Source organism: Schistocerca cancellata, chromosome 7 (genome assembly GCF_023864275.1).
Source record: "Schistocerca cancellata isolate TAMUIC-IGC-003103 chromosome 7, iqSchCanc2.1, whole genome shotgun sequence".
Taxonomy (NCBI): domain Eukaryota; kingdom Metazoa; phylum Arthropoda; class Insecta; order Orthoptera; family Acrididae; genus Schistocerca; species Schistocerca cancellata.
In genome coordinates this window covers 602,041,853-602,061,115 of record NC_064632.1, presented here as the reverse complement: position 1 = coordinate 602,061,115, position 19,263 = coordinate 602,041,853, and the positions used below count along the sequence as shown (strand labels likewise).

General features: G+C 39.4%; 1 protein-coding gene across 1 annotated transcript in view; it reads left to right on the top strand.

The window, feature by feature from the left end:
- The window catches only part of LOC126091914 (Down syndrome cell adhesion molecule-like protein Dscam2), an 895,908-nt gene that overhangs the window by 787,559 nt on the left and 89,086 nt on the right, over positions 1–19,263 (top strand). Inside the window, exon 30 of the mRNA XM_049907230.1 lies at positions 6,545–6,733. Coding sequence (XP_049763187.1) covers positions 6,545–6,733 — 189 coding nt within the window. The remainder of the gene's footprint in view (positions 1–6,544; positions 6,734–19,263) is intronic.

The window sequence follows — 19,263 nt, the reverse complement described above, 5'->3', positions numbered from 1 at the left end:
CAATTTAAATTTTTGCCATACATAAAACCTGTTTTATTATCACATAACAGGCTCATAAAAATGAAAATCTAGCCTTATTTAACATAATTTTAGTTTTGGAAGATGAGTAAGAGACTCATTTTTCAAGCATTTTAAATGGTTCCAAACTGTATGTGAAAGGTGCAAAGACTTAAAGGTTTCAATTTATACAACTTCTGTGCACTCTGTTTTGTACTGAAATTAGTCAATGAACTAAAAATGTGTTTCACTGTTTCAGTAACTTCCTTTGATATAGAGCGATGCCTTCCTGTTGAACCAATAGGAACTAGAGCACTACAGTCTCCAAAATATTGTGAACAGGAAGTGTGCACTGATGGCATTGTTGCTGTCCCTCAGCTGGAAACCTATATCCAGCAGCTGGTCCATGTGATAGCATAAAGCTCACTACAATTTCATTTAACTCATAACTGGTGTCTATAATCTCTGCAATCCATCATTCACAGTCCTGCACAAACGCCACTAACACCCCTCTTCTCAGATTGTGAATCTGACTATTATTCTGTTGTTTCTGAGGTGCTGGCCGAACGAACAAAAGTTCTTCTTTCTTCGTCATTAAAGTGCGTGCAATATGAGTTTGCCGATCACTTTGAGTCCAAAAATGTGTGTTCTGAATTCGTTTCACAGGAGTAGTTTGTTTGGAACATTCTTCTTTTTTCTGATGATGGAGTTCTTCGATTTCCTCTTTGGACAAAAGACTGAAGGTTGTGGATGAGTAAGATTTCACGACTCTCGTAAAACCCTCAGCATTCTGAATTACAGCTGTATTTGGTCTGGAAAGATTATGTTTTGTAGTATGGTGCTTCAGCAGGCCTCCTATATCATCACAAGGCCCCTTCCCATGACCTGTAGCACAGTATACCCAGTCAGTTGGCACAAGCGACTTACTCAATTCAAACAGCTGGTAACGACTTTTAAAATGATGAGGTGCACCATCAGAAATAATGCTGGTCTTCTCTGTCCCTGTTTGCAGTAGAAGAATTTTTTGCATTGCTAGCATAGCATGTGCTGAGTCACGTCCTGTGTCATCACTTATAACGGCAACTCTTGTGGTATTGTTTTGAAAATATGTAACTCCTGTAAAAATTGAAACCTGTTCATTATGGCAATGATAACCTTGTACTTCTTGTGGGAGAATTACAGGCCAGTTCTCAACCAAATCACATTGAAGCACTAAACATAGTTCTTCAGCCTGTACACAACCTTTCACTTCTGCAGTGTGTTACTGCTTTCACTGACCATTTACCAAGTTTATCAATGAAACTGTCAAAGGCAACCGTTTTCTTAAGTAGTTTATTTTCCTTCCATGTCACTTATGTAATTTCTGCAGAGTTATCTGCTACGTCTTCCAGGCCAAGTGTCTGTAAAGACAGTCCCTTTCCAGGGCAGTCACCACATTCTTGAAACAAGCAAGTGTCTGGCTTTACATCACATATTACTAATGACTTCACATGCCCAACCAAGGTGTCATGTGCTCCAGTAAGTTCTTCAAAACTACCACACAAAGTTCAAAATTCGTGCAGTACATATATAAACAGACATCTCTAGGTGGGTGTGGAACTACCTACTTAGGTCATAGCACATAAAATTTTGACCTTCCAATATGTGAAGTTGTATAGTTGCTCTTGTAAATTGCAAAAGTTTCTTTAATACTGCGAGTCATGTACCTCTTCACTTTCACAACTTTTTGACCTTCAGCTATTACAGCTATAGTGTCTTTTTTGTTGGCACTCTGGTGAGAACAGTTCCATTTACCTTCCGCACAAAATGACTGCACTATTTGATCTTGAGCAGCTTCTACAGGATGACCATAATAGGGATCTGATCTTCCAAAGACTCCTTTTACAGACCTCACTTTTCTTGATTTGTCTCCCATGTACTTTGATACTGATGGAACATGGATCAAAATTGTTTTCTTTGAAAATGTCTCTGGAGTAATAGTTAAAACTTGCACCTTTTCACTGTAGGACGCACAATATTCAGCAGCTGAATTGATATTTGTGAAAAATTCCTGGCAAGAGGTGCAAGAGTGCTTTGGTTCATTTTCTTCTGAAGACGGAATTTCTACTTTGAAGAGTGTGGTCAGATTTACTATAGTTTATTCATCCATAGCTTTAGTAATTTATCTGCACTTTCTTGATGCATAGAGCTTATGACTCAACTTCACTGACCACGGTTTCGTAACAGGACTAACACCTACCTAGGTAGTTGACTGATTCAGGGTATTTAATTCTTCCTCTATAGATGCAAAATCTGCATCATCTGCACCATGGGAGGCTTCACCTTGTTCAGATACTACCATTGTTGTTATTCTGTCAAAACATTCAGAACACAAACAGCCATCCCTGGAAACATCTTCACTTTGAAACAGAGTCTTCAAATGAGAACACTTATTCCCAACCTGAACAAAGTCAGTTTTTTGTTTGTCTTATACACTCCTGGAAATTGAAATAAGAACACCGTGAATTCATTGTCCCAGGAAGGGGAAACTTTATTGACACATTCCTGGGGTCAGATACATCACATGATCACACTGACAGAACCACAGGCACATAGACACAGGCAACAGAGCATGCACAATGTCGGCACTAGTACAGTGTATATCCGCCTTTCGCAGCAATGCAGGCTGCTATTCTCCCATGGAGACGATCGTAGAGATGCTGGATGTAGTCCTGTGGAACGGCTTGCCATGCCATTTCCACCTGGTGCCTCAGTTGGACCAGCGTTCATGCTGGACGTGCAGACCGCGTGAGATGACACTTCATCCAGTCCCAAACATGCTCAATGGGGGACAGATCCGGAGATCTTGCTGGCCAGGGTAGTTGACTTACACCTTCTAGAGCACATTGGGTGGCACGGGATACATGCGGACGTGCATTGTCCTGTTGGAACAGCAAGTTCCCTTGCCGGTCTAGGAATGGTAGAACGATGGGTTCGATGACGGTTTGGATGTACCGTGCACTATTCAGTGTCCCCTCGACGATCACCAGTGGTGTATGGCCAGTGTAGGAGATCGCTCCCCACACCATGATGCCGGGTGTTGGCCCTGTGTGCCTCGGTCGTATGCAGTCCTGATTGTGGCGCTCACCTGCACGGCGCCAAACACGCATACGACCATCATTGGCACCAAGTGGCGGTGCGGTCCCCTACGGCACTGCGTAGGATCCTACGGTCTTGGCGTGCATCCGTGCGTCGCTGCGGTCCGGTCCCAGGTCGACGGGCACGTGCACCTTCCGCCGACCACTGGCGACAACATCGATGTACTGTGGAGACCTCACGCCCCACGTGTTGAGCAATTCGGCGGTACGTCCACCCGGCCTCCCGCATGCCCACTATACGCCCTCGCTCAAAGTCCGTCAACTGCACATACGGTTCACGTCCACGCTGTCGCGGCATGCTACCAGTGTTAAAGACTGCGATGGAGCTCCGTATGCCACGGCAAACTGGCTGACACTGACGGCGGCGGTGCACAAATGCTGCGCAGCTAGCGCCATTCGACGGCCAACACCGCGGTTCCTGGTGTGTCCGTTGTGCCGTGCGTGTGATAATTGCTTGTACAGCCCTCTCGCAGTGTCCGGAGCAAATATGGTGGGTCTGACACACCGGTGTCAATGTGTTCTTTTTTCCATTTCCAGGAGTGTATATCGCTCTTATGGATATGCAAATAGTCAGCACACTTCACTCTCCTGCAGTCCGAGTCAGAAGACATTTCAAACAGTCCTTTTCACAACACACACTGCAACTGTATCAACTGGCAAATTCCTCATGAAAACACAGAACTCGCTGGATGGTCTCAGATTTCTGAGAAGCCTCGTCAGTAAACAAATTAGCACTGAACAACTAAAATACAGAAATCTGCAATGAACAACCACGACAAAGAAACTGATAAGACACTAAAACAAAGTGTAAGAAATGTCTGCAACAATGAAAGTGAAAAGAAATAACTGCAACAAAGGAAGTGATAAGAAATAACAGCAACAAAGAAATAAATATTGTAGCAAAGAAGATAGTGAGGAACAAAGTCAGTGAAAGTTTAAAAAAAATGATTTTTTAAAATAAAACCTGTCCAACTTAAAAGTGGAAGCTCACCTTTACAGGGAATATAGCACTACACGGTACTAATCAACAGAAAAAAATCTAACTTTTTGCTATTGGCATTTGTGAAAAAAAAATTTTTTTTCTATAAATTATAAAAAAAAAATCAAAAGGCGACAGTAAAAGAATTTTGATAGATATGTCCAAACGGAGGATACCATTGTAATCATAACGCTATTATCTTTCAGATAAAAAATAACAAACAAAGTATCTAGAACTGTTACAAAGATACAGCATTAAAAAAAAAATTCCAAAATTCGCATCTTCAGAATGGTGTTCGCAGTATCATCTTTGGAGGTCTGTATCTCGGGGCAGGAATTTTTTTGGAGAAAACAAAAAATACGTGTTTCTTACTTACTCCTGAATTTTAACATATGCTAAATTCAATAACATCTGAGACTATCCAGGTAACCCCCTTCCTGAAGTGATACAAATTATGGCTTTTAATCAAAATCAGGGGTACTGTAGTCCTCATGATGCCTAAGGTTGCCACCATCTCACAGTAAGTCACATTCTGATCCTCTTCAATAGTGTTGCGTATGGATGGCATTGATGTTTATTGAAGAACCACAAATTTTGATGGACTATCATGAAATTCACGACTGACAAAAACATGGCCATAACAAAATTCTAAAAACCAACTGTAAAGAGTCCTTTCTTAAGGGCGTTGATTACCAGAATCTGAATATAGTGATTTGAGATGTTATTGTCATTAGGCCTTTTTGAAAATCATTATAAGTCATCCAGAAAGAAGCTTGACATGAAACCCCCATTTTTTTCACAATACTGTTTCATCAAATGCTCACTCTAAACAAAGTACCCAACCAGTTTCAGAGCTGCTATCATTTTAACAATAACCAATGACAAATTATAGATACCGTACAAAAGCAGCAGCAGCAGCAATGATGTCATGTCTCAGTAGAGCTACCTGGTGGCCATTTGTACAATTTGAAATCTCACTCTTCAAGAACGTGTAAAAACTTAAGACTGTTGTGTATGATAAATTTTGGTGTAAATCGATGAATGTGAGATTTAGTTGTATCTTAAGTGATGGATGTGACAAAACATCATGCAATAAACACTAAATGTTTTCTTTGAAAACTATTTACAACACATAATTCAAAAACCCATTCATGAAGGAGTTATATTAGAGCTATTGGCAACAAGTAGACTACACCACTTCCAGGATATTTGTATTACAACAGATGTCAAAGAACAGTGATTACACAAATACAAATGGCAACTGGCTCAATTAGAATAAGTTAAACATGGAGTAACCTGGATTAAGAGGCAGTAATGGTCTGTCTCAAGGGAGGAACACACAGCATTTAGCTCTTGGCAGGAGTGTGTAGAGAAATTGTGGCTTCAGTTTTGAAGAAAACTTGACCAAGTACTAGACAGAAATTTATCTAGTTGAACAGTTCAGAATGAAAGAGATCCTCCATTGGGTTGTTTTGAAAAATCGGCCTTATGCAAACACAATTTGTTTATTTTTGTATTTACCCAGACATGTTTCTACACCTGTATGTCATCTTCTGTGCGTAAAATTTTTATTTCTGTAAAGTACAGTATGAAATTTATAATAATTTAACTGTTGCAAGCCTAAGAATTACAATATGTGCAATTTGCTTTGTTTTGTGTAGACACTAACCTTAAAATTACATCGCTAATTGAACTGCATTATTATACACTGGTTTTTGTGCGTATTTATCAATAATTGTTTCATGGGTAGAGGTTATGTGCGTCTCTGTACTTATGCGTCTGGTTGGTGTCTCAGTCCCAGCATTAGTAGGTTGAAACTGCATTTTTGTGTGTGTGTGTGTGTGTGTGTGTCTAATATTCACCTCACTATTTCTGTGGCTGTCTACTACTATGGAACTCTTCCCACCACTCTCCCTGTGTTATTTCTCGTCCTTTTGTTTGCATTCCACCTAGGATCTTACATTAGCACAAGTAAACAATACTAGTACTTTAAATGAAAAAAAAAAATCTGCTCATACATAAAATGCTTTGATGTTAACTGAAAGTTATCAGTTACGTTATTTAATAACACTTTTTTTAAAAAAGTTTTATGCTTTGGAAGTAAGTTCTTGTTTTGGCTCGTGAACTGCAATGTACTTGTCTCAACTAGCTGTACAGGTTTCGAACAAATCGAGAAACTGTGGGTCCCCTAGATCTCGGTTTGTCGTTGACATGTGTGGTTGGTTGTTGCAGGTACCATTGCACCAGCTCGTGAAATTCCTGAACCAGGAGCAGATTTTCCAATTCACATTCTCCTGTCAAATCTTAACCTTGTGGTTCCTGTGGCTGCAGCCATCTTGGTCATCATCATTGCTATAATTGTGATCTGCGTTCTCAGAGGGAAAAGTACACATCACAAAGGTGAGAAAATATTATTTTTGTACTTTTACAGGGACCATCCCACCTCCTGAGAGAGAACTGACAGCTGTTAATAAATATTTTCCTTGGCTTCCTGACTGGCTGGATTTGAATGTCATTGTGCCACTGGCTGCTACTATTGTTGTCATCATTGTCGGTGTTGTTGTTATATGCGTTGCAATATCTAGACGATCAAGAGGACCAGAGCAGACAAGATTACGTGGTACATCAGTATTTCTTTCTTTTCATTTAACCTCACAAAACATTTAAAATTTAAAGTAAATAAGTTGGTAGTAGATAGCTTCTGAAGCAATTAAGTACTCCAGATGAGAGCAAGTGCTTGTAACATTTTATTTTGTATAGGAATTAACCTTTGGTTTCAACATAATAGTAATAATAATATAACACCTTATCTTCATGTTGAAAACATAAGCATCCTGCTTGCCTGATAATTATTAAAAATTTGCAATCAGGCTTAAAGGAGTACTCAGACCTAATTTATAATTCATCTGCTCACATAAATAAATTCCTTCATGAAGGAATCATGAAATAAGGACAAAAAGAGCCTGTTCGGACATACATTATGGATATGCATGAGTAACCCCAAATCCTAAATCGGTAAAAATATCTAAGAGTATAATGCTGCCAAATGGGATTTTATGTATCACAAAACTGCTAAAATATTTATTGTTCTGCACCTTGTTTCAACATGTCATCATCCAACAGATTTTAGAATGGCACAAACCACATGTCCATAATTTTAAAATATGTTGTGTATGTATTTATTTATGTATGTATGTAAGTGGGCCTACAATGTGACACAACTCCATCTACCCCAGAAGCTATGCTCTGGTCTAGACAGTGCTGTATCATATGCCAGGCCCACTTACTTTAACAGCGGTGAGTAGATACACAATATATTTTAAAATCATGGACATGTGGTATAAATTATTTTAAAATTATAACATCCACCAGTTGGTGACAACACTTTCGATACTAGTTGCAGAACAATAATGGAATTTAACTAGTGTGTGTGTGTGTGTGTGTGTGTGTGTGTGTGTGTGCGCACCTGTGTGCCTATGTTCTGACTCTTTAATCTTTATTGAAAAATATTAGTCAGTCAGTCATTAGCAAACGTTTTTTACGTATTCATTTAGTTCCAAAAGAAGCTCGCTTTCAGCCTGATTGTCATCTTTACTTCTTTCTATGTGTTTTTTTTTTTTTTCTCTTCACATTTTACGTGAAACTTCCTATCCATTTAAGATACAAGAGTTAGCTGTAAGATATTTTTAATGTATTGAAATTGTTCGTGGCTTTTCTTCTGCACCCTGAGTTTAGTAGTAATCACAGTCTGTGACATCAATGAGTTTAGTCTCATGCTTAATTTTGAAATTTAAAATATGTTGTTATATTGAGTAAAGTAGCTTCTTTTGTAAATTTTATGAGTAGGTCAACAATAACTCATACTGTGAAGAGTTCATGAAGGAAAATAGTTATCTGTGTGTATTACAAAGAAGATTCTTATCTGCATTGCAGTTTTCAGAAAACTGTGTTACTTTTATTGTAACAGATTTTAGGAAACATAATTGTCCTTGAACTCCAGATAGAATGTGAAATACACCATAAGTGTGTAGAAGTACGTTTTTATATGACTTTGTTAGATATATTGGCAATAACTTCGTGAATAATTTGAGGCATTGAATCATTGAAGGGCATTTAAACAAGACTAAGAACTTTGCAGTATTTTGGGCTAATTCTTTCTCAAGCTATAGCGATCTCTCTCTCTCTTTCTCTCTCTCTCATTCACTCACTCAACAAACACACACACACACACACACATCTATGGCTACTGCAGATCGGTGGAGGATGGAAATGAAGGGATCACATCTAACGGAATGGGGCTGGGGTGAAAGGAGTTACTGAGCAGGAGGAGAGGTTTAGGACTGCAGCGTGCACATTGACACTTGCAGGGCCATGCAACATTCACTGACAATTATGTGGAGGAGTGGATTGGAAGGGTATTTCTGAACAGAGGAAGAAGAGACTGCAGGGAAAAGGATGAGGGTGCACAATTCAGAGGAGCTGGTATTATGGGGAATCATCCATATGGCATCGCTGTGAAGTAGCCGATGAGTTACACTCATCTTGTAGCCCCATTGCCTTACCCCTGTCTCCATTTCTCTGGTCTCAATCCACTCATCCACATCATCATCATTATGTTGCTGCACAAACTGACCATTGCTGGTGCCCGTATCACATTCCTATCCTGTGTAACTGCTGCCTGGCCCTCCTGTCTGTCAGCCAACCTCACCCTAGTTGAGCTGCTGTTCTGTATTCAACCAGAAAAATGTAGCCATACAGGTGTGTGTGTGTGTGTGTGTGTGTGTGTGTGTGTTGCGGGGGGGGGGGGGGGGGGTACATTATTCCCCAAAAAGGGTTCATCTGAAAGCTAGCTAAGTTCTCTATCTTGTTTACATGCTTTTCAATGGCTCAACTGTTTGGTGAGTTACCTTCCGCCAGGACTTCTCAGTACCATATTTATGTTAGATATATTTCAGGAGAAGCCAAAAATGTGTGGGACATTCTTGTTGTATATTCTAACAGCAGAAATAGACTTATTCTTGTGCATATTTCCAAACCAATGAAAATTGAAATGAATTGCATTCCTGAAACATGCTAATAAGAATCATATTTGTGAATTGTGAAGGACGAATAACAACAGTCAGTGCTACCCAACACCCTGAAGCCAAAAATGAAGTTCTTAAAAGCCTAGATTACTCAAGTTCCAGTCTATAGACTGTTGATTGTGAATACCAAAACAGCCCCAGCACTAACACTGAGGCAATGGAAGTATGTCATAATGGATATAGTTTGTATGAAACAAATATGTGGTGTTTCACAATTCCTGTTACAGGCTTCTAGGTACTGTAGAGGGGACATAATAGAGAAAGGTCTGATAAGGAACTCGTATCAGAAAATTTACAAATTGGTTCTATATCAAGTTTGCAGGTAGAATCATTTTCAAACCTGTCACTATAGGATGTGCACACAGTGGAGATAATGAGTTGTGACCTGTATGCTCTACAGGAACCCATGGCATGGGCAATGTTTCGGGTATACTCATCTTCTGCATGACAAAGGACATCATCTTTAAAGGCAAGAGTGCAGCACATCTGTGGAGAACCTCAGTCAACCCTCCTAATTGTAATTGTACCAATTCCTCACAGCCTTGTTATTGTCAGACAAATAGTATATGATGCCATAATAACAGGGCTGTTGACAGCATCCTCTTCCCAATTTGTGTGCATACTGTGAAGCATGAGCTTTGAGGATGATATGATATTCAAACTTGCCTTACATCCAAATTTTACATGGCAAGATGTAGCTTCCTGTCAAAACTTTATCTAATAAATCCCCTCTACAATCCAAAACAGCGTGTAATAAGAATTCTGAAATGCCCTGATTGTCATTGTTTTATGTAAAAAAAAAGTAACTACATATTAATATTCAAAGATTGAGCCATTGTATTTAAATACAAAAAAAATATTGACATTAGCCAATGAAATAGTGGCACAAATTTATGCAGTGCTACAACAGCATAATCCTTGAATATTGTATCTTAAGCATTATCACATGTTCAGGTTCAGTTATCTTGTAGTTGATATCTAAGGAACTGAACCAGTGGCAGTTTTGTACTGAAACTCAATAATACAACTGCTTTTTAAATTGGGCAGTGGATAACTCATACCATAAAGATAGTTACATGAAGGGCAGCACATAAACGTACTGCATTGTGCAGAACATGTAGTGACAGCAGATTGATTGTTGTTGAGAACCTATAATCATTGGTAATAGAGACTCTACCATTCCTCTCTGCCGGTGATGGCAAGGCAATTTAAGACTCATGCCATTATGATTTTCTTGTGTGAAACTTGTTATCGGCACTGCGAGAATTTGTGTGGTTGAAAGTGATTTCATGAAAGATGAAAGTGGATAAATGTCATATTTGATGTTTTCCACAACATGATTAGTGGAGGCTATACATCTCAAGTGCTCAATTGTAATATGATTGTGTTCCTCACCACACTATTGATAACTTGCATAGCTGTCCAACTATTCAGAAAGTAGGGAACGTTTCCATCTGATGCCACTAGGCGTGCTCGGCAGCTCAGTCGGCATCCATCTGTGACATTGGGAATGTCTCTGCGTGTCTGCTTTTTTCAAATTTATAATTTGTAATCGAATTTGAAATGTGCACTACAATCAAAACTCCTTCCAGTTGTGACGTGCGGTCTGTGATATGGTTTTTGTTGACAAAAAACCTAAAACCTATAGAAATTTATCATGAACTGTGCAAAGTGTACGGAAACAATGTAATGAGTGAATGTTCCATTGGGAAATGGTGCATTCGGTTTAAAAATGGCCGAAACAACAATCATGATGAAGAGAATAGTGGATGCATGAGCATTGTGACTGACAATCTTGTCGCTAAAGTTGATGAAAAGATTCGTGAAAACTGTCGCCTCACAATAATGGAACTTTCGCTTTTTTTCCACAAGTTTCACAGACTGTTTTGTTTGAATTTGTCACTCAAAAGCTAGGCTGCCATAAATTTTGTGCACGATGGGTGCCCAAAATGCTTGCAGAGCACCATAAAGAACAGCAAATGGGGGTAACATTGACATTTCTGGAGGCCTACCACAAACATGGTGATTCATTACTGGATCGAATTGTAACTGGTGATGAGACTTAGGTGGAACATGTCAATTGCAAGACAAAATTACAGTCCATGGAGTGGGGGCACAAAACGTCCTCCCAAAAACGAAGAAAATGTTTGCAAACCTTGACAACAAGGAAGTTAATGGTGACAGTGTTTTGGGATAGGCAAGGTGCACTTCTTATTGATTTTCTCAAACATGGAGCAACCATAAATTCTGCCTGGTACTGTCAAACTTTGCACAGCCTTAGAAGAGCAGTTCATAACAAACGCCGAGGAAAGCTGACATCAAAGTTTTGTTTTTGCACGACTGTGCCATACCTCACAGGCAAACCGCACTAAAGCTCTCCTTAGTTCATTCAAAAAGGAAATTTTCCCTCATCTGCCCTACAGCCCCGATCTTGCAACAAGCGACTTCCACTTGTTTCCAAAGATGAGGAACTGGCTTGCGACGCAACGCTTTGATGACGACGCAGGACTCCAGGCTGGCGTAACTCACTAGCTGAAGTCTCAGGCGGCAGAATTTTACAACGAAGGTCTTTCAAAGCTTGTCCACCACTATGATAAGTGCCTAATGTGTTTTGTGACTATGTGGAAAAGTAGTATGTCAGTCGCTCTTTCAAATGTATATAATAAAATGTATTTCTTGTGCTTAGGTTTTTTTTTTTTTTTGTGCCGAAACGTTCCCTACTTTCTGAATAACCCCTGTATGGATATCTGAGACCATCACTACTAGCAATTGACAAAGGCTGTTAAATCAGTCTTCCATATACTATCCAGAAAAGTGGAATCCTCCACATTACAGGAGATCAAGAACTATATCTTTCTTATTGAGTGTCACATTGACCAGTGTAACTTCAAAGAAGGAAACATGACTGATCTCAATAAATAGTATAATGTGATAATTCAACCATTCATGATATAGAAGGAAAGAAATAACAGTTTTGTGATTTCTCCATAATTTATAGTTACCAGTGATGTGTCACTATCAAAACAGTGGAAAATACAGGATGGAATATAACATTATTATGAAAAGGGTAGTTGCTACTCACCATATAGCTGAGACACTGAGTGGTAGATAGGCACAAAAAAGACTGTTGGAAAGTTAGCTTTTGGCCAACAAGGCCTTTAGTAAAAATAGACAACATACACACACACACTCACGCAAATGCAACTCACACGGGTGACCAAAGTCTGTGGCAGCTGAAGCCAAATTGTGAGCAGCAGCACATGATGGGAGAGGCTACTGGGTGGTGGGGGTAATGAGGATGATGGGGCAGCAAAAGTGAGGGATAGCAGGGAAGAGGTGGGGGATGGTGAAGTGCTGCTAGTAGGAGCTTACAGGATGAGGTGAAGAGAGAATAGGGCAGATAGGTGCAGTCAGGAAGTTAGGTGGGGGTTAGTGGAAAAGGAGAGAAGTTAAAAAGACTGAGGGTGCATTGGTGGAAGAGAGTGCTGTGTAATGCTGAAATGGGAACAGGGAAGCAGCTAAATGGGTAAGGACAATGAGTAACGATGGTTGAGGGCAGAGTGGTTACGGGAACATTGTCTATACAGGGTTATTACAAATGATTGAAGCGATTTCACAGCTCTACAATAACTTTATTATTTGAGATATTTTCACAATGCTTTGCACGCAGATACAAAAACTCAAAAAGTTTTTTTAGGCATTCACAAATGTTCGATATGTGCCCCTTTCGTGATTCGGCAGACATCAAGCCGATAAACAAGTTCCTCCCACACTCGGCACAGCATGTCCCTATCAATGAGTTCTAAACCATCGTTGATGCGAGCTCGCAGTTCTGGCACGTTTCTTGGTAGAGGAGGTTTAAACACTGAATCTTTCACATAACTCCACAGAAAGAAATCGCATGGGGTTAAGTCGGGAGAGTGTGGAGGCCATGACATGAATTGCTGATCATGATCTCCACCACGACCGATCCATCGGTTTTCCAATCTCCTGTTTAAGAAATGCCGAACATCATGATGGAAGTGCGGTGGAGCACCATCCTGTTGAAAGATGAAGTCGGCGCTGTCGGTCTCCAGTTCTGGCATGAGCCAATTTTCCACAGGCTACGTGAAACTTGCCCGCACGCGTTCAACCATTTCTTCGCTCACTGCAGGCCGACCCGTTGATTTCCCCTTACAGAGGCATCCAGAAGCCTTAAACTACGCATACCATCGCCGAATGGAGTTAGCAGTTGGTGGATCTTTGTTGAACTTCGTCCTGAAGTGTCGTTGCACTGTTATGACTGACTGATGTGAGTGCATTTCAAGCACAACATACTCTTTCTCGACTCCTGTCGCCATTTTGTCTCACTGCGCTCTCGAGCGCTCTGACAGCAGAAACCTGAAGTGCGGCTTCAGCCGAACAAAACTTTATGAGTTTTTCTACGTATCTGTAGTGTGTCGTGACCATATGTTAATGAATGGAGCTACAGTGAATTTATGAAATCGCTTCAATCATTTGTAATAGCCCTGTATACCGGGTGATCAAAAAGTTAATATAAATTTGAAAACTTAATAAACCATGGAATAATGTAGATAGAGAGGTAAAAATTGACACACATGCTTGGAATGACATGGGGTTTTATTAGAACAAAAAAAAAGTTCACAAAATGTCCGGCAGATGGCGCTGGACAGCAAAACGTCAGTGACTGCGCATGACAATCGTGTATAAAAGGAGGATTCGAATGGGTAAAGGTCCGTTCACAAATGCAGCTGTGGCGAGAATGATTTCGGAAGTTCGAAGCCATGGGTTGTGTAGACGATAGACCCTGTAGTGGCCGACCGAGCACAAGGCGTAATGCTGCTGAGACAGTTCAGGAAGAAATGGAGACTGTAGCAGGTTCGCCTATGCACGGGGAAGTCAGCACTCGTGCAGTCACACGTCGCACCAGCATTCCACACACTACTGTTTGGTTGGCACTGAGGTGTACCCTCCGATGTTATCTGTACAAAATCCATCGGTGTCATGAACTGTTAACTGGCGATTTAGTGAAGTGGAGGAATTTGCGGTGTGGGCATTTCAAAAGATGGCGGAAGATGACGATTCGTTGAGTAACGTGTTGTGCACCGACGAAGCTCATTTCACGCTCCAAGGGTCTGTCAACGCCCACAACTGCAGAATTTAGGCTGTCGTGGAAACTCCATTGCACGACGAGAAAGTCACGGTATGGATTGGATTTACCACATCTACCATTATCAGACCTTTTTTCTTCGAGGAAATGCGTGATTCTGGTTTTGTAACTGCTACCGTGACATGTGAGAGGTACGCCGATATGTTACAGAATCGCATCATCCTCAGCCTGGCTGATAAACACATGCTGGAACGTACGATTTTTGTGCAGGATGGTGCTCCACCCCATATTGCTAGACGCGTGAAAGATCTCTTGCGCGCGTCGTTTGGTGACGATCGTGTGCTCAGCTGCCACTTTCGTCATGCTTGGCCTCCCAGGTCCCCAGACCTCAGTCCGTGCGATTATTGGCTTTGGGGTTACCTGAAGTCGCAAGTGTATCGTGATTGACCAAGCCAATGCCTCATCGTAACTCCGGACATGCTTTACAGTGCTGTTCACAACATTATTCCTCGACTATGGCTATTGTTGAGGAATGATGGTGGACATATTGAGCAGTTCCTGTAAAGAACATCATCTTTGCTTTGTCTTACTTTGTTATGGTAATTATTCCTATTCTGATCAGATGAAGCACCATCTGTCGGACATTTTTTGAACTTTCGTATTTTTTTGGTTCTAATAAAACCCCATGTCATTCCAAGCATGTGAGTCAATTTGTACCTCTCTATCTACGTTATTCCGCGATTTATTCAGTTTTCAAATTTATACTGACTTTTTGATCACCCGGTATATTGCAGGCAGAGTTCCCACCTGCGCAGCTCAGAAAAGCTTGTGTTGGTGAAAAGGATCTAGATGGCACAGGCTCTGAACCAGTCATTGAAATGAGGAACATGATGTCGGGTGGCATGCTCGGCAACGGGATGGGTCCAGCTGTTTCTTGGCCACAGTTTGTCGGTGGCCATTCATGCATACAGACAACTTGTTGGTTGTCATGCCCATGTAGAATGCAACACAGTGGTTGCAGCATAGCATGTAGATCACAGGACTGGTTTCACAAGTAGCTTTCTTTGATGGGACAAGTGTTGTTTGTGACCGTACTGGAGTAGGTGGTGGTGGAAGAATGTATAGGACAGGTCTTGCATCTACGCCTATTACAGGGATATTAGTCATGAGGCAAGGTGTTGGGAGAAGGGGTTGTACAGCGATGGATGAAGATATCCACAGTTTTTTTACTTCTCTCCTTTTCCGTTACCCCCTCCCTCCCACACTCCGTCTAACCACCCGACTGCACCTAGCTGCTGTACCCTCTCTCCACCTTGTCCACAAGCAGCACTTCACCATCCCCCCCCCCCCTTCCTTGCTATCCCTTCCACTCCCCACTCAGGTCTCCTCCTTACCCCCACCACCTAGTTGTCTCTCCCATCATGCATTACTGCTCACAGTCCAGCTTCAACTGACAGAGACTGTGGTCATGTGTGTGTGAGTTGCATTTGTGTGTGTGTGTGTGTGTGTGTGTGTGTGTGTGTGTGTGTTGTCTATTTTGTTATCCGAAAGTTCACTTCCTGACAGCTTTTTTTGTTGTACCTATCTGCAACTCGGCATCATAGCAGTATGGTAGGTCTATCCTATCCTTTTCATAACAGTGATATTCAGTAATGATACAGTTTAAATTTTATACTCCTGAGTTAATGGTAGTTGGATTTTGACCTCATTCATAAATTTCCAGGAACAAGTTAAGAATAAAATTGAAATTAAGAGTTATATTTCAGCATAGATTCTATGAATGGAATTTTATAGTGTACACAGTTAACTTATTTTCTTAACTCATTGATTCTGAATGGGGTTCAATAGCTTTTCATCAATTTTTTGCTCACCTGGAGATGTGAAGTAATCTGTCACAAAAATCAGAAATATATTTTGTCCATGACTTAATTTTACTGTCAATCTTGCTATTGATTTATCATTAGGTATTCAAAGATGCCCTTCCCTTGAGTTTCAAAAGGATTTACACACTGTATCTTACTTTCCTGTGTAATGTGATGTATTATTACTGTACTGTGCCTCATTATCCTAATTTGCTTTTCCCATCTGGTATGCTTAGTTTAGTAATTTGTGCAAAGCAAAGAACAAATTCAAATTTGACTTATTTGCACATAGAAAACTGTACCAGAATACAAAATATGTGAGGGCTAAGTTATGGGGCGTTATGCAGTTGCATGGATATGTATAGGTAGTAGGTTTCCTTCCATTAACTTAAACACTTCAGTTGAAATGCATGAGACACTTTACATGCTTTGAGTTTAGTATCACTACCTGGTGTATGTGTTCATACTGTACATAAATTCATTCCTTGGGTGACTGTACAGGCTATGAGTTTCTCCACATCTGTTATCTGTGCAACACACCTAGATCATATTAAATGGTCAGAAAAATAAAGCATTTTAATGCTATAGATTTACTTTCAGCATTAACATTTAGTACTGCCAGTAATTATTCTTTGTTTAATTTGTCTTGGTATGGCACTTTTGGTAATTATTTCACATTTTTGAGAATGTTTTTACCACATAAAATTCTTATTTATAATTTATAACTTAATGAAAACTTACTTCAGAATGTGAAATATTTTACAAAATTACATGCAGTAAGATGAGAAAAAAATGCAATTCAGTTTTTGTTGGTAAAACAACATTACAGTTTTTACAATTATTATATTTTTGAAAAGTCATTTTGTAATGGATGAAATATATCTGACATTTTATTATGTTTGCCCATATTTGTGTCTTGGGTTTCTGCATGTGTACACACAATTTTAGTTGCAGACAGCTGACAACACACAAGTGATTTTCTGTTTTAATTACAATAAAAATGTTGCTTCTTTATGAAAGTGATCAATCGTTTTAAGTAACTTCTGAAAGTCATGGTGAACATGCTCTTGCTCCGGGGATGAATCTGTCTAGCTTATTTGATATAAACAAACACATTTTTTTTATTTTTGCATCTTGCTAAATTTCATTGCTTCAAATTTTAATTTCATTTGTGGAGATGCTAATGTAAATATTTACAGGCTTTAGTCAAAATTTCAATAATATGTACCACCAAACAATAAAGATAGATAACTATAGCTTACTTTGTCAAATGCCACAATGATCCTCTGATTGCATTTCTGGTGAATTTATTGCATTTTATACGGACAAAGGAAAAGCTGGCTTGTTGAACAGTGATTGGTTACATGAAAATACTTTTGAATGTATGTATTCAACCTTCTTCAGAACTCTCTTAAGATAATGTCAGTGATTAAGCTGGATGGCAAAATTTGTTTTTCCCCAAACCAAGATTTCAGCTATGCTTAAAAACTTTATTATCTGGGTAAAAATACAGAAGATATTTATCTTTATTGTTCCTTAGAAATACTTTTTTTCTTACTTCAAGGTTTTTTAGTGCTCATTTGCAGCAAACACAGTCCATACAGAGTGTTGTTTGTTTCCACACTTGCACAACCACGTAATGTAAAACGAATTTTACATGTTCTTTATAATATATTTATGACTATGTACAGTTTATTTTACTTGAAGGCAATGACCTTACGTTAAAGTTATGTTCAGGAGATACAATCTGTGATGTCCTATAAAGCAAGATAGCATTTGAACTGGAAAAATGATTCTTCTTCTTCTTCTTCTTCTTCGTCTTCTTCCTGTTTTATTAAATGGAAGTCCACAGTAATATGAGGGAATTTAATACCAAAATTTTAATCCCCTGGAAAGATAGCTACACGTCAGCAGCTGTAAGTTTGTTAAACGAAAGAAAGAATAATTGAATATAACTTCTTATAATGAAGTAATTCTGTGAAAACCTTTCTTGTCTTGTCATTTATTTGATTTATCTACTGGGAAATAAACAATAAAGTATTTTGGTTATAATAGAAGGAAACATTCCACGAAGGAAAAATATACCTAAAAACAAAGATTATGTGACTTACCAAATGAAAGTGCTGGCAGGTCGACAGACACACAAACTAACACAAACATACACACAAAATTCAAGCTTTCGCAACAAACTGTTGCCTCATCAGGAAAGAGGGAAGGAGAGGGAAAGACGAAAGGATGTGGGTTTTAAGGGAGAGGGTAAGGAGTCATTCCAGTCCCAGGAGCGGAAAGACTTACCTTAGGGGGAAAAAAGGACGGGTATACACTCGCACACACACACATATCCATCCACACATATACAGACACAAGCAGACATCACTTTTGACACTTCACTGTATACTGAATCTGCAGCTTCTGATACTTTTGCGATGTCTTCATTGACAGACATTTTTAATTCACAACATTGTAAAAATTCCAATAATATTTCACAGTACTCTGTAAATGTCAGGAAGGAACTTGTACTATAGCAGATAAGGCACATTGCTCGATTAGTTGCATGCTGGCCTTATCACTTACTGACCGTCGGCCTGTTTGTATATACAATGGGTCAACAGCTATGTTCTGCTTTTCCTCAAATACCCCGGTTCCTCATATTTACAAAGAATATTTATAACCCTTTCATAGCTTATAGTATCCCACAATTTTGTAATAACATTGTAATGATAGTAATTAACACTTTAATTTACATCCATTAAAAATGCATTTGAAATTTTCAACTTCTTAAAAAGAAGATATTCATGTGTGTAATTCACATTTTAAGTAACCTTTGACAGACATTTCATAAGCAAAAGAAATTTATTTTTTATTTAATTGATAGTACTTTAGGTCTTGAACTTTATTTAAATGTGATTATAATTTTTGTAACAATTAAGAAAACAAAATAAAACTGAGCCTGCAGGTAGGATTTAATGTGGATCAACCATATGACATTCTAGCGTGCTAGTGTCTGAGCTATTTCACCTGTGTGCTGGAAAGTTACTTCTGGCCATATATGAGGTCTGTACGAGCTGTGCTTAAAATTTTAGAGCCTTTTTTC